Genomic DNA, 16,784 nt, shown 5'->3' on the forward strand with positions numbered 1-16,784 from the left:
ATTTATTGATCTGGTGGCCCCTTTATTATGTATCTACGGTGTATCTACATTTACACCGTGCAAAAGGTTGGGCACGGTCATTTGGCTTTCAGGTAAAATATCCGGATGAATCTGATTCGCACAATACTTAATTTCGCTTTTTTAATTTACTTAATTGACCATGACTTTATTTGACAGACTATCCCAAGTTTTTATGATATGGGAGAATGTGAGAAGATAATATTTGATGGCGTCATGGACATGAGGACAACGGAGTGGAATTACAGTACACTAAAATGAACGTCAAGTGCACTTGACAAATTTCCAATCTCATTTTTAGGGAGTGTAATATTCAATATGTCCTCAAGAGAGAGCCATTTTCCCATTTCAACTCGTGCTCCGCCTTTGAAAATATTGCTTTGTAATCAGTTGCAACAACGTAATTTTTTTTCCTCACCATCAATCTAACCGCGCCAATTAAGAATCAAATACCAGCACCAGTACCAAAATTTCTGAGTTGTGTGAATTTAAAACTGCCGTTTAAATCAGTAGTTGTCAATTTTTTTTTAACGATTACCAGTTATAGACATCACATTGCCATTAATTAAAGAGTGCTCAGAGCAAAATGAGAAATAATTGCAGAGCTCAGGTAAGACTTAATATACAACAACAGATAAAATGGCAAATGGAATTGTTTGCATAAAGTACTATATTTAGTTTGTAGGAGGTGAAGAAAGTATCTTGTATTCTGGTGCACATATAAAAGCGGAAATAGTACATATTAAGCCATATGGTATGACCAGAGAATGAGACTTTGTTGCTGTTGTCCAATGAAAAAAAAAGTCCACATACATTCCTTCTGAAAATATACAAAAGTTTAATTTAAGATAGTTCGGCACACATCATACATCATACAGACAAATCTTTGCCGTGCAATTCTTGCAGTTGTATCGCACATGAATTACCGGTACACTGATCTTTATATTAAATTCACAATAGCAAAACCAGTGGACATTCATCTCCAAATGACAGTCGGAAATTAAGAACTGCTTTTAATATATGGCAATCCCAAACCCAAATTGTGTGATGATTTTTGACATACAGTCCATCACACTTTTTATTATGAGTGACATCCTCCAATATCCGGTAATACACATAAGGCATTATGGAAGACATTTCCTTCCTTTTTGCCCAATTAACACTGACTGCATATTTGCAAAGTAATCCAGGATGCCTTCAATTTAAAAACGGGTATGTTTATTGATATCATCCACTCTGGAAGGCAGTCGTAAACCCTCCAAAAGCACTTGAAGATAAAGGCCACTACTTCACTTTTCACGGCACACATCCATCCACACTTGAATACCACTTGGACAATAAATGAGAATCATCTATGTCAAAACCTTAGTTTTTTTTCTTCTTCTTCTTGTGACAAAACCCCTGTAATAGAATCGGTGACACAAAGTGCATTGGAACTATTCATTCAAGAGACAAGCACCGACACAGGCTTCTTTTTCCTCGATATTGAAGACAATTAATACTTTATGGCAGTCTAAAAATCACACGCAGACATATATTGCATTTGCAACACAGGAATCCCATGGAGAAGTAGAGGCTTTCCTTAAGAAAACATTTGGAGCTGTATGTGTGTTTGTGCGGACACAGTAGCTCTTTGGCAACCCCATTCATCTGTGGGTTTGTGCATCCGATTATCATAGTGGCACACTTAATATGCATTGGTTGTGCTTTTATAAAATAATATTTTACAGAGCTTAGTGGGGAATTATGTGAACGCATACATTTTGAAGTTCTTACCTTCACCTCTGCATTTACATGACACGCATAATATAGTTGGATGTCTTCAGTCAGAAAATGTAAATCTACACACAAAAGGCACTTGTGTTCAGGGATCCCACAGTGTGTCATGTTCAAATGTTGGTCCACGCCACAGTGCCATTTTCTCAAAACCTTCCAATCCCTGAGGACAATCTACGCTTTTTTTTTTTTTTTGCTTGGGAGACGGGAAGCAAAATGTGCTCATGTAGATTAGAGTCCAAAGATTATCCCAATCCGGGGCTGGACTGAGATGGGGAGCGGTCTGAAGGTGGGGTGGGTCAGAAGTTACACAGTTCTCAATGTTTAGAGTTTCCCCTTCATTCTTTCACTCAATGTACAGAATGTCACTCTCATTTAAGCCAAAACAGGTCTTGTACTTGTCAAACAGGCACTGGAGGGACTTAACATACATCGCGTGATAAAGATCCACCATCTCATCAGACGGATCCTCCGTTTTTGGCACTGTGATCGGCTCCCCGACTGCAATAAAAATAAGAAAAAACAATCAAACACATTGAGCATTGCGGCGAGCCGTTTAGCCAATTGGCGTATTACATGTCAACGGAAAGAGGATGAAGTGCACTTGCCTATGGTTGTGATCGGTTTGCCGTATGGCACGATACCCCAGGAGTTGCCAAAGAAGAGGCCACATCCGTGGAAAAGGCAAGGAGCGAAGCCTAACAACTTCTGTAATTTCTTCTGGAGAGTTCTCCAGTAAGTGCCCTCTTCCAGGATTATTTGCTTGTACGCATCGTTTTCCCCAAAGGAATATACTGGAACCAAGTCAGACCTAAGGACATAGACAGAAATGCATGTTTTTTAAAAAATGGCTGGCGTGTCATTTCATCCATCCATTCATCCTTCCATTTTCGGATTCGCTTTATCCTCACAATGGTCGCGGGGGGTGATGGAGCCTATCCCAGCTGTCTTCTGGCAGTAGGCGGGGGACACCCTGAACCCGTTGCCAGCCAATCACAGAGCACACAGAGATGAACAACCATCTGCGCTCATACTCACACCTAGGGACAATTTTGAGTGTTCAGTCAGCCTGCCATGCATGTTTTTGGAATGTGGGAGGAAAACGTAGTACCCAGAGAAAACCCACGCAGGCACAGGAAGAACATGCAAACTCCACACAGGAAGGCCAGAGCCGATCGAAACCACAACCGCTCACTGTGAGGTTGACGCGCTACCCACTCTACCATCGGGCCGCTTATTTCATACATAAAGTATAAATTGTATTTTATTACATTTCACAACATTAGCCACACATTAAAGAAGCAATTTTAGTTTCTCTTTGCGAGATGAACAGCTGTTCAGCCTACTGGATGGACAACAATTAGAAAAAAAACAGATGGAAGTTGTTGTTATGGCTGCCAACAAGAAACACATGAAATCAGTATGCTTCAGATGTGATCCTGCATCAAAAGCGGTGAAAGCCCAGGGCTGGTTTGTGTTTGTTGCCAAAATATTAAGCTTCTACTCAATTATTGAACCATATCTATGTTTTGGCAGCTATAAATGATTTATGTCATTTTCTGCAACGTCATAAGCTTTTTCGCTTGATTTTCCCATCCTGAACTACTACGTGTAATTGAGTTTTCCATTCCAACTCCATTTAATAATAATCACAGTGGAGTAGGCAACAGTTGTTGGCTAAATTCAGAGGGAGGTAGAGTACCCCAAGCAGCACATTCGTCTGAACATTTACAAAGCCGTTATGTTGTAATGTCTGCATAACTGCATTTGTTTTCTACCTAGCTCTAATCTGCTTTAAAAGGTGAAACCCGTTCATAATCCTCAGTGATATTTGACATAATCAGGGTTGTTTGGCTTCTCTGCGGGCCACTACCAATAAAATGTGTACTACCGACTTTTGCATGCCCTCCTTAAAAGGGCGCAACGTGATTTAGGCAACGTACATGGGAACGAGATAAGCTTTGATTTGATGAATTCCTCCAACTGATATTCATTCATTTTCCGGTCCGCATTAGCCTCACAAGGGTCGCGGGGGTGTGCTGGAGCCTATCCCAGCTATTAGCGGGCAGTAGGCGGGAGACACCCTGAACCGGTTGCCAGCCAATCGCAGGGCACACAGAGACGAACAACCATGCACGCTCACACTCACATGTAGGGACAATTTAGAGTGTTCAATCAGCCTGCCATGCATGTTTTTGGAATGGATTGTGCCAAGTCATGCCCGCTCACCCTTTTTGGAGTGCTATTCTCACAAAGCCTTTCCGGTTCTTCAGGATGACAGAGTGCATGCCTGGCGCGCTGTGTAAGGACTCCGCTGCGCCTCCGACAACAATGATCACTGCATTTCCTGTGCCGTTGCATGTCAGCAGGTAATCAATGGAATCCTTGTTGACAGGACAAATACCTGAAACATTTGAGGGGAGGTTAACGGCAACCAAAACCAAATGTGCAGTCTTTTGTTGTGGTTTTGTGAAATCAAGTCAGAATCCCAAATTATTTTAGGCTCATGGAAGTGTGCGGTGAAAAGGTGTGTTCATGCTATTATGCATCTAAACTAGGCAGATAATTGTGAGCAGATATGAGTTATTGCGCACGTGCACACACCCAACTTTTATTGTCGTTGGAATTATAAGAATACAGCAAAGACAAAATTCAACTAAGGAAACAGTGTGAATGAAAAAACTAAAACAAATCTTGCATTTCACAACTCAGGGGGTAGGGGTCGGGGGAGAACCTGAATAAAACCTTATTGCAATAAATTTCTGTTGCTTTTGCTTCCAGTGCCTTCGCGTTTTTTCTCCGGGTACTCCGGTTTCCTCCCACATTCCCAAAAATATGTACAGTAGTTTAAGTGATTACGCTAAATTGTTCGAAGGATTGATTGTGAGTGTGAATGGTTGTTTGTTTCTGTGTGCCCTGCAATTGGCTGGCAACCGGTTCAGGGTGTCCCCCGCCTACTGCCCAACGACAGCTGGGATAGGCTCCAGCATGCTCTGCGACCCTTGTGAGGACGAGTGGTTCAGTTAATGGATGAATTAAGACTGTTTTTGGTCCCAGTCAAAACAGAGTACAATTCAAGAGAACACTGACAAAAATTTGGAGCAACACTGACTTTGGAATTTTTTTTTTTCCACTCAGAAATTCTAAGTAAAATTTTCAAGGGGAGTTTTGGAGTACATTTTACTTATGTAGTGTCAGGTTATTTATATATACATTTTAAAATGTCACCGCGTTGAAAAACGGACCCACAACCTTCAGATTGAGAGTTTCCACAATCTGAAGATTGTGGGTTCATTAATATTTTATTTTTACATTTGACTCTTTTTAGACTGGGACCCAATATAGTCTCTTTAGAGTTAAGTGTACTGCAAGAAATGTACTGTGAAGTTTCGGAACTCTTAAATAAAATTAGGCTTGGCATGTTAATGATTAGATTGTTAAGTTATTTCAAAAATGTCTATAATCTCCTCCAACATGGATGCTGCGCTTTGCTAATAAGTTAATAGTAAAATTGTGCTATATTATTGTATTTCTATTTTATCATATGTATACATTAAGTTTATTTTGGATTTTGTTTTCTCATGCATCCCGCCATTCGCTATTCATACCTTTTAATCTCATTAAAGTGCGGGTGAGCTGGAGCATGCAGAATATTTTATTTCTGGTTGTCTTTATAGGTAGAAATTGCGTTTTTTTTTCTTTCATAAATTTATTTTAATATCCTAAAATCTTTTGCTGTTTACCCAAATGACAAGCAGTTTTATTTTTGACTTTGTCTACTTGCTGTAACTTAATGGAAACTAAACCTTGACCTTAAAACTAAAATACATAATGAACCATATATTTTTTTTATCATTTACCATAATTAACAATTTAAATGGTCCTTATTTCATCCCTAGTATGTAATATGCACTTATGTATGGATCCTGACTGTAAGATTGGGAAATACTGTTCTAAAGTAACCCAAAGTAAAGCGAAGTCAACAGAAGCAATTTCAGCTGAGCAAAAGGGCAAAGATTTGTTGTCTGACAGATACAATTATCAGCATTATCTTCCCTTTAGAATAGTTCATAAGAAGAGTGCTCACCTCCAGACATCAGGTAGTCTCGGAGGACAGGCATTCGGAAGTTCCCTGCCAAAGTTGCTAGAGAGGGCTTGATGCCTGGAAATTTCTTGGAGAAGCCTGTAGCCTCTGTTCCGAAGTTGCAGAAAGCTCCAAAACAGAAGATGCCATGGGGATGGTAGCCGAAGATATAATTTCGATTGGGCAGCAGGTTGTGGGTTTTAATTAGCTGGGGAACAACACAACAAGGACTAGTGAAGAAGGCTTAAATGAAGAAAAACAATCACAATGTAAATGCAACTCTTAGTTTGTTTTGTCCATGAAAATGTGTTTCGTCTACATAAATATAAAAAGTCATTTAGGGTGTTCCCAAAAATGCATATAATTTTGTAAGTTGATATGAAACAATTATCTCTCCAACGATCTGAAAATTCAACTAAATGTGCGAATAAATAAATAAATGCATAAATACTTAATGGCTAAACCAGGGGTGTCAAACTCATTTTTGTCGTGGGCCACTTTGGAGATACATCTTCCCTCGGAGGGCCGTTTCGACAGTGAAACTGAATAAATGCTTAATCATCACATCGTATTATTACTTGTACACAAAAAATAAATAAATAAAAGATGGCTCACTAGTTTTGAAGTCAGTCAAGCATTGTTAAATGATTGCTCAAGTGAGTGTAAACAGGGTAACAAACATATTGCAAAATGTTACCCTTATTTATTACGCATGACTATTTGAGATTTCGGTCCAGATTCAAGAAGGATTATGGAAGTTGACACAGATGATTTGCTTTCGCGGGCCATATAAAATGATGTGGCTGGCCGGATCCAGCCCCCGGGCCTTGACTTTCACACTCGTGGGCTAAACTGAATGGACAGAAAAACGCAGTACACCATTTACCACTATTCTTCTGGTACACAGCTAAAAGTCAGGTGGAATTAAATCAGTATCTTTAAGAAATAAGTCCAAAAAAAAAATCAATGTCCATTTGAAATAGTGGTTGAATCGACGAGTGGACTCGTCGACTTTACGACTCCCCATCTGTCTTCCAATTTACGGAGGACTTTCGGTTCACTCGTTCTGCTGCCACGGCATGATTGGAAGCGAACGGCCGGCCAACACAAGAGGGAACGCAAAATGACACCGGCCAGATTGTTGAAGAGAAACCTGCGTGGGGCTTCTGCTAATTTGAACAATGACATTCCATGTAATGGCATAACAGTGAGTTGCATTGTATTTTGCCAATCCACATATGCAAAAAAGGTTGATTGTTACACACAAAAAAATATATATGGTATCTATATATACAGTATATGTACACACACATACATATATATATATATATATATATATATACATACATACATATATGCGTGTGTATCTTAATGACCTCATAGATTAATCAACTTTGCCTTTATTTATTTATATTATCGACAACAATATGCGAAAAAGGTTGATTGTTACACAAAAAAATATATATGTATGCATCTCAATGACCTCATAGATTAATCAACTTTGCCTTTATTTATTTATATTATCGACAACAATATGCGAAAAAGGTTGATTGTTACACAAAAAAATATATATGTATGCATCTCAATGACCTCATAGATTAATCAACTTTGCCTTTATTTATTTATATTATCGAAAACACCAAAAACCTTCCATCTATTTTGACCAAAAAAAAAGCTTTTCTTTTTCAAGTATTTACCTACGCTTGCGTAAGATACGCTAATACAAATAGCTAAACATCAATGAATAATTTGTGACCCCCTGTCTTTTTCATTTGTGCCCCAAATTGAAATGTTTGTTCATTAGCAACGAAGAAACCAGGACATCCTTATCAATGGATCATGCTTCGTCTGCCCTTATAAAATAATGACCTAGTAAGCAGTTCACGTGCACCTGCTCAGGCTGCCATGAACAAGACATAAAACTTAACTTTGTAGTTCAATTTTTTTTTTTTTTTTTTGCACGTAGTACATTTTTAACTTTGCATGTTATGGTTGTCAATTAATCTGAACAAGACGACGTTAACCGTGTCCTGATCTGTTCGGCAGATTTAAGAGTCGACTCACCGTTTAAACAAACTGAGGAGCTGCTCAAACAACAGTTGCATAACCACATTAGCAAATGAGATCACATTCAAGATCTCCTTAGTATCACAAAACTCCACCTGGTTGTCATGGGGAGTAACATCAATGCCAAGGAACACCATTCTTTGGGTTCTCCAAATACAGCAACGAGAACTGAGCCTTTCGAGATTTGCCCAGAATGCCCCATCACTGCTTTCGTAACGGTCAAACTCCTGATTTCCTTTCAACTTTGCTCAGTCAGCCTCCAGCTCGTGTAAATAACAGTCAGTTGTTCACAATTGATAGGAAGCAATTTACAAATTGATTAGCCTGCAGAAAAATTCTGGTACTTCTAAAATACAGTGTGTGTGTGTGTGTGTGTGTGTGTGGGTGTGGGCGCGCACATGTGTGTTAGTGAATACCGTTTCAAGAGATTAACTTTTAAAAGCAGACCTCAGCAAAGATTTCTTCACGTCTGGGATTTGTTCCTTTTGAACAATTTTTTTTTCAAGATGACAACAACAACAGCAACACAGAAAATGGTCCTAAGGTCCACAGGGCACAACGCAAGTACAGATCAATGTGATGGACAAAGTTCAACCTCGAACTGCATCACTTCAAGTCCATTCCCTTGGTTTCGTCAACACACTATAGATAGTACTATCCATACAATATATTGTGGATCTCACTGAAGAGTAATTGGACATGAAATGAATTCCCTAGTAACATCCAAAGTCCTAAGATAAAAACACTCCGGCTTTGTTCTGTAATGTAGGAGGATAATGTGTTCCAAAAACGCTTTTCACCTTTCAGTCTATCAGACAGGACAAAGTTACATCAAGGCCTTAAAAGACATCTGATAGGTGAACCTACGTCTGATAACTTTTATCTATTAAGTCATACCTAAACATAATCAGAAATGAACAGCAACCTGCTCAGCAGTTAGTGTTGTTTTCTTTTTGACCATTCCATGAACTTCGATGCTTTATCAAAAGTCAGGTTGTCTCAGTGATAAACAACAAACGGTTGAGATTTCTTACCCTTATTGGAAAGTAGTCTCGAAAGTATGTCCACACTGTCCAACTTCTGACCCATGAAGATCTCCTCCCACCTGGTCAGGAAAAATATTACAATTATTATTTATTTTTTTAAACGCTAGTCTGTGTATTATTCAATTGAATATAGTATAGTATAGTATAGTATAGTATAGTATAGTATAGTATAGTATAGTATAGTATAGTATAGTATAGTATAGTATAGTATAGTATAGCTGGTGCTGGGTTTGGTGCCTTGCTCACGGGCACCTGAACAGTAGTCAGGAAGCAGACTAGCTTCCCTCTACAACGCAATATGGCTTAAAATGTATATTACGGTACAAATTGAAATCCTTCATGGGCTAACTGTGTATTGTCATTAAAATGAAGTATAAAAAAGTATTTTTGAATCTATCACAGTCCTTTCAGAGAGCTGAATCGATACAAAAAAGGATAATGTCATTTTTAGAACATGATGTCGGATGTCAAAATTTTGAATGTGCAAATCCAGCGGTTTGCTAATCGTGGCATGTTTCTGTCATTAGCATTTGTAAACTGTTGTAAGACGTGTCGCAATATGTAATAAAGTCTTTTGTGTTACATTTTCACATAATTCATTTATACATTATCGAAATCTATCTTTGATGGTGAAAGTCGCTAGATATCGCTAATGATAGAGGCAACACCCCCCCCCCCTCGACTTTGGCCAACATTCGGCAGAAAAATTGAACAATCCAACAAACTTTGCATTAGTTGACTGACTTTTCCCATCAGTCAATGAACACATTTTACAGAATTTTTTTTGTATCCTTCGGGATGTTTTGTTTTGTTTGTTTTTTTTAATCATTTATCAAGACAAACTATATTACAACATTGGTAGGCTCTTGCGTAAATATTCTCAACAAATATTTCCCTTCATTCACACAGCTGCAAAAAAAGGACACTCGAAGCATTGATTAACAAACAGAGCAGAGAATCTTTGTACGTGCATCGCCCAATCAATTTCACGCCTCAAAAAACACAACCACTCACTGGTGATATAATGACGCAATTGAGGTCCCTTTTTTGGGTTGAAATTATGACCATTTTTTGGGGGAGGGGGTAATGGCCCGTAAATCCGCTATCATCATGAGATTAGTAGAGTCACATCACATGTTTGTTCTCCATAAAAAACAATGAGAGCAGCTGTGAAAATACCTTGTTTCGGGGTGTTCCAGTCAACAATGAGCCAGGAGGTGTAAAGGGCGGCGATAAACCAACAATCGGTACAGAACATGTAGATTAGCAGAACAGTGCAGACTGCCCCTGAAAAAAGAGGAGTGGGCTACTGTGAATAATGGGAACTCAAAAATATCCAATTAAATCAGTTTAAAGAGGACAGAATCTCCACAAGGCCCAAGCATGAGTATGCAACGTAGTGATCTGACCTACTTGGCACTAATAAGACTGCATGCTATTTCTTTAGGTTTTTGTTGACTTTCTTCCAACTTAACTCAAATGTACCCTTCCCGACACACATACACACACTCGCACATACCCAAGGCTAAGAAGCTGATGACCCACTGCAGCACGGCGATGACCTGGAGATGTTTCTCTATCTTGGATCCACATGGCCAGAAAGCCAAAGGCAGGTCCTGCAGGGAGGATAGGATGCTGGAGCCGGTGCCTGAACAGAAATCACAAAAGAAAGAAAAGAACATTTCTGTGGAAGCTCGACGAAAGTCGCAGAAAAAAATGTGTTCAGAGTCTTGGTGGTCACATCCTGTCAAGTGTTGGAAGGAATTAAAGGTACTGGTAAACGTTATTTCCATCCATCCTTTGCAGTCAAATTACACTGAAGCCATAAAGTAACATGTGAGAGGACTGCTTGCGGTGGGCTAAAAACAAATTATTCATGGGAAAATCAACAGTAAGAGTCAAGTCTGACGGAGATCCAAACAAGAACACATCCCTCCAAAGATTTGACTAATCCCATTATTCCACACTGAAAATAACCTATGGCACCGTACCTGCAATCTAAGACCCCATGACTACTTAGGGCCACCGTCACCACTTAGGCAAAACATTTTGCTGGCTGTTGATCTCCAATGATCTCGCTGATCCAGATCGAACTGGTCAGCAGCCAGAAAAGTACACAAACATGGCATGCCCTCGTAGGCAAAGTGACAGGCGGCACGTGTGGACTGAACAAAAGTATGCGGAGGACAATATGTGCTGCGAAAGATAAACTTTTGCATGACTGCTCTCTTCTTATTTATTTTTTTCCTCCTCATGGTAATCAACTTCTATATTTACTAAGAAGAGGAGCCGTCATGTTTGGACAAAGTTTCTTTCGTCTCTAAATCACTGGTGCTGCTGTTATTTTGGATTAAGGGTGGCACACGTGAAGGATCTGTCAACCCCAAATACACATTTCTCATATTCTTATTTTTCACAATCAAAATAAAATCACAAAATGGAAAAACACATTGCGTTATCATTCTAATCAGAAAATCGAGCATGTACGAGCTGTATATATTTATAGAAGTATTTAAGTATGCTGTGTCCAGGAATGGCAACTAATATGTTTGATCCGTGCAATTCAAGAACTCCTGCTGCAGCCTTTCCCGCACCGGTGCTTACCTTTAAGCACGCCCGAGTATGCGGCAAGGATGGTCTTCATGTTTCTTGGTTGTCAACACCGTCCGGGAAAGAAAATCGGATGTACTATGTCTACTCGCTACGATGCGAAAAGGTCTCAGCTCACAGCTCCCCCGTCATGACTGATTTCAACTGCAAGGACCTGAGACGGCCGGGCGGCATTTAATCATTGCCGGGGAGGAGTCAAGCGCGCGCGCGTGTGCACGCGAGTGAATTTAACGGCGTGCTCTCGGCAAACACGTACACACGTGGGGCTGCGACTTGTCTCCGTTGCACCTCTTGGACATGGAATCGAAGTCAAGTCATGTGGAGCCACCGCAGCCAGTCACAAAATGTGATTTGGAGCGGGGACTCTATTTCTGCCTTTGATTATTAATTAGCAATCATGATATCGCCTTCAAGGATGACAATGACTACAATAAATAAATGAAATAAAATAAAGCGTTACTCTGCAAGAGCAAACTTGGTTCATCCATCAATTTTCTGATCTGTGTATCCTCACAAGGGTCACAGGGCGTGCCTATCGCAGCTGTCCTTGGGCAATAGGCGGGGGACACCCTAAACTGGTTGCCAGCTAATCACAGGGCACACATAGACAAACAACCATCCACGTTCACGCCTATGGACAATTTAGAGCAACGGTCCCCAATCTACGGCCCGCGGGCCGTATCCGGCTCGCGGGCACATTTGACCCGGCCCTCTAACCCTCCTGTTGTCCATGGGTCAAAATGACCCGTCACTGTGTTAAAAACGCCACAAAAACCACCTAAATGATCATTTTTTAAATTGAAATTTTGACTTTTCCTAGATTGTCCCCAACTGCAGAAAAATTGAAATGTTTTTATTCACATTTCCATGGAAGCTGTACAAAAAAAAGTACAGAGGTGGTCTTCGGGGCAAAATGACCCATGACGCAAATAGGGTTGAAATCAAAGTCACAAAGTTATTTACACACCATAGGATGTTTCAGTGTTTTAGTTGTGTCTCAGATCAATTAGTAGAACACGTGAACAAGACGGTAGCAGACATAAACAAGACAAGATAGGTAGCGTTCCCGTAGATGGCAGAACTCTTTTTTTGTGGATTTCAAGGGGCTATAAAGAGCGAGAGTCATTTCGTTATTATTTATTTCCTGTTTTTTTTTCTGTGAAGAAGAGAGAGATTAGAGATCAGAGAGGGTTATTTAGTTTTTTTTTATTTATTTCATTAATACTGGGCGGCCCGGTAGTCCAGTGGTTAGCGCGTCGGCTTCACAGTGCAGAGGTACCGGGTTCGATTCCAGCTCCGGCCTCCCTGTGTGGAGTTTGCATGTTCTCCCCGGGCCTGCGTGGGTTTTCTCCGGGTGCTCCGGTTTCCTCCCACATTCCAAAAACATGCATGGCAGGCTGATTGGACGCTCTAAATTGTCCCTAGGTGTGACTGTGAGTGCGTATGGTTGTTCGTCTCTGTGTGCCCTGTGATTGGCTGGCAACCGATTCAGGGTGTCCCCCGCCTACTGCCCGAAGACGGCTGGGATAGGCTCCAGCACCCCCCGCGACCCTAGTGAGGATTAAGCGGTTCGGAAAATGGATGGATGGATGGATCATTAATACTGTTATTATTTGGGCGGCCCGGTACTCCAGTGGTTAGCACGTCGGCTTCACAGTGCAGAGGTACCGGGTTCGATTCCAGCTCCGGCCTCCCTGTGTGGAGTTTGCATGTTCTCCCCGGGCCTGCGTGGGTTTTCTCCGGGTGCTCCGGTTTCCTCCCACATTCCAAAAACATGCGTGGCAGGCTGATTGAACACTCTAAATTGTCCCTAGGTGTGAGTGTGAGTGCGAATGGTTGTTCGTTTCTGTGTGCCCTGCGATTGGCTGGCAACCGGTTCAGGGTGTCCCCCGCCTCCTGCCTGAAGAAAGCTGGGATAAGCTCCAGCACCCCCCGCGACCCTAGTGAGGATCAAGCGGTACGGAAGATGAATGAATGAATGAATGTTATTATTTGTTTCCTGACTTTTTTTCTCTAAAGAACCTGGAAAGGGTTATTTGGTTATGTGTGACTTTCTGAGAAACAATAAATTTTTTAAACTCTCCTACGATCGTTGATGTTACAAACTGACACCGGCCCCCCATCAGATAAGGGAAAAGTTCTGTGGCCCTCACAGGAAAAAGTTTGGGGACCCCTGATTTAGAGTGTTCAAAAAGCCTGACATGCATGTTTTTGGAATGTGGAAGGAAACCGGAGTACCTGGAGAAAACCCACACAGGCACGGGAAGAATATGCAAACTCCACACAGAAAGGGCGGAGCCGGAATCGAACCCTGCACCGCTGCAATGTGAGCGGACGTGCTAATTATTCGATCACCGTGCCACCCTAAAATCACTTAGATGTATAGAAATAAATGACAATGAACAAAACAGCATAAAGTGTCAAGCAAAGAGACTTGAGAGTTACCCGAGAGAAGCTGACAAAATGGTTTTAAAAATGAGGAAACATTTAGAAATTCTAAACATTGAATAAACATGAAGCATTTAAAAAAATCAAAAATGTATTTAAATAAACTGGCATAATCCAAACATTTATCTTTTCGGAATCAGAATCGCCTTTATTGTCGTTGTATTGCATACAACGAAATTTGGGTGCCACTCCTCAGTGCATTTCGTTAAAAAAATAAAATAATGGTTTCAGAAATACAAAAGTCAACAACACAACAACAGCAGCAGTAGCGGTAGTATGGAACTATATTGCACACATTTCATGGCACTGAAATGTGCCACGAAACTGACACTATCCAACTGCCCTGTGTCAACTGTCGAGACCTTCAAGTTCCTAGGAATCACAGTCTCCCAGGACATGAAGTGGGAAGTCAACACCATCTTCATCCTGAAAAGGGCCCAGCAGAGGATGTACTTCCTGAGGCCGCTGAGGAAGCATGGCCTGCCACAGGAGGTGCTACGACAGTTCTACACGGCAGTCATCGAATCAATCCTGTGTTCTTCCATCACGGTTTGGTTTGGGGCCGCCACAAAAAAAGGACAAAATCCGATTTCAACGGACAGTTAGGACGGCGGGAAAAAATCATTGGCCACTCTTGAGGACTTGCACACTGCAAGAATCAAGACAAGGGCACGGAAAATCCTCCTGGATCCCCCGCACCCTGCCCACCACCTTTTCCAGCTACTCCCCTCAGGCAGGCGCTACAGATCCATGCGCACCAAAGCCAGCAGGCACTTAAACAGCTTCTTCCCTCTAGCCATTAACTCCCTAAACAGTCACTGACGTAGTCACTCTTCTTGTACTACAAATACTGCTACTGGTCACTCTAAAATGGTTCAATGATTTTCTGCACCAACTGTACAAACTGTATCGTATTGTATTCTACCACTAATCACTTTAGCTCTGCTTGATACTTTTGCACATTTTCTCACTTACATTACGAAATGTCCTTGAATACCTATTTGTCATGTCCTTGTTTACGATGATACTAATGCAGCGTGTTATACCGGAGACAAATTCCTTATGTGTTCTACATACTTGGCCAATAAAGATGATTCTGATTCTGATTCTGAATTCTGCTATTTCTAGATATGACTTTAAAAAATAAATACACACACACGCAAACGCACACACCCACACACACACACACACACACACACAAACTTTTCCCATTCTTCAGGCCGATCATTACTCTTGCTCTTCTAAAAACACCGTCTCATGTCTCATTTCAGAAAAGAAAGGTGGTCTTTTATGCCCACCAATCGGACATATAGCATATCGTTAATACAACCCAAAGCACTTCCCTAATGGAATCATTGGATTAAAATCTATCTTGGTGCAGGATCTACATCGAAAAAAAAATCCAGCCGTATTGATACAGGTGGGCACCCTACAACAACTAAACGCAGTATAGTTTCCATTGATGTGATGAATGATTGTTTCTCATTTGTGCACTGTGATGTCCTGGCTTTTTTTCATGATCGATGACACTTCTCTCGTAAAATCAGATGGGAGATGCTCCATCACACTTGCGACCCGAAATAGGACAAGCATTATCGTAAAGAGAGTTTGGCCTTTATACATGTCATATCAAAAATTTGTGGAATTGCTTCCTGGTGCTATGATAGTTATAATATTCCCAAATATATAGAGGTTACCTTTGGCTTTTCCTGTCAGGGGTCACCACAGAAAATAACTCACAAATGATTTTTATATTGGATAACCTTCCTGAAACAATCCACTTTTTTTTTAATCCAGGCTTTGGACCAGCAGCTTCTGGGAAACTACACATAGTAAAAAGTGTCTTGCCTGTTGCCCACCTGACCTGGATGAGACATTTTCCAAAGTTTTTTTTTGATAATGAACAAAATCACTTCAGAATTTCTGACATAAATAGCGATGACATTGTACTGCCAAAAAAGGGAATGGATTTGAAGTCAACGGGACGTGTGTCAACATTCGTGTGTTTTGCTGGTCACTTTTGTCTTTAGTGTGTGATGCACATGCGCCATATTATTTGTCGATTTGTTTGTTGAAAGAATGCAACGCATTCAAATCCTATGTCTGCCTTCTCGACTCTTACAGCAAAAGATTGCACAACAGCAGCATGGCCTCCTCCACGAGATTTCATCACACTGTATATTAGGTGTGTGGTGAAATCCAATTTTCATTGGCTGAATAAACTCTTTTGCCCTTTGTATCTTGTGCAGTTCATCCTAAAATTTGGACTCCAGCATGCCCAATAACCCAGACAGCTTATAGATATTGTCACACAGTCCTTGACTTGAAACTGGCAGTTAGGCAATGACTCCCATCCATCAAGCAAAACGTTCTTGCAATTATACTGTAAATGTCATTTGCATTTCAAAAATTCGTTTGTCAATTTGACCTACTGAAAACTTTTGAAATACTCATTTTTCTTACAATTTGGTCAATCGTGTGTTGCTTGTGCCATCGTAGGAACCCAGACATATCCCCTGAGGAAAATGAACCCTTTCATGAACCCTGAACATGATAAGCTGTCCACTGTAGTAACCGCTGTCCCTGAAAGGGTTAAGGACTTTATAAATTTATACAGATGACATGGTTATTTTTCATGAACACATCCCCAGTCATTTGCGAACATTGTAAATGCTTGAAAGCATTTAAACCTCATCTCAATGGGTACAACTGCACAATGTAATAAGATCCAATTC

The 16,784-nt window shown here is 40.7% G+C and overlaps 2 protein-coding genes across 2 annotated transcripts in view; one reads left to right on the forward strand and one right to left on the reverse strand.

The window, feature by feature from the left end:
• thap12a (THAP domain containing 12a) overlaps positions 1-16,784 on the forward strand; it is a 252,958-nt gene that overhangs the window by 176,469 nt on the left and 59,705 nt on the right. The window lies entirely within an intron of this gene.
• dgat2 (diacylglycerol O-acyltransferase 2) lies at positions 833-11,765 on the reverse strand. Its single transcript, XM_052047949.1, has 8 exons — positions 11,596-11,765; positions 10,511-10,639; positions 10,171-10,278; positions 8,980-9,050; positions 5,882-6,086; positions 4,024-4,198; positions 2,403-2,605; positions 833-2,295 (listed from the first exon to the last, which is right to left on the reverse strand). Exons 1-8 carry the CDS (start codon positions 11,633-11,635, stop codon positions 2,141-2,143), a joined length of 1,086 nt encoding a protein of 361 aa, XP_051903909.1. The 5' UTR covers positions 11,636-11,765; the 3' UTR covers positions 833-2,140.

The sequence above is a fragment of the Hippocampus zosterae genome, chromosome 16 (assembly GCF_025434085.1).
Source record: "Hippocampus zosterae strain Florida chromosome 16, ASM2543408v3, whole genome shotgun sequence".
In the NCBI taxonomy this organism is placed as follows: domain Eukaryota; kingdom Metazoa; phylum Chordata; class Actinopteri; order Syngnathiformes; family Syngnathidae; genus Hippocampus; species Hippocampus zosterae.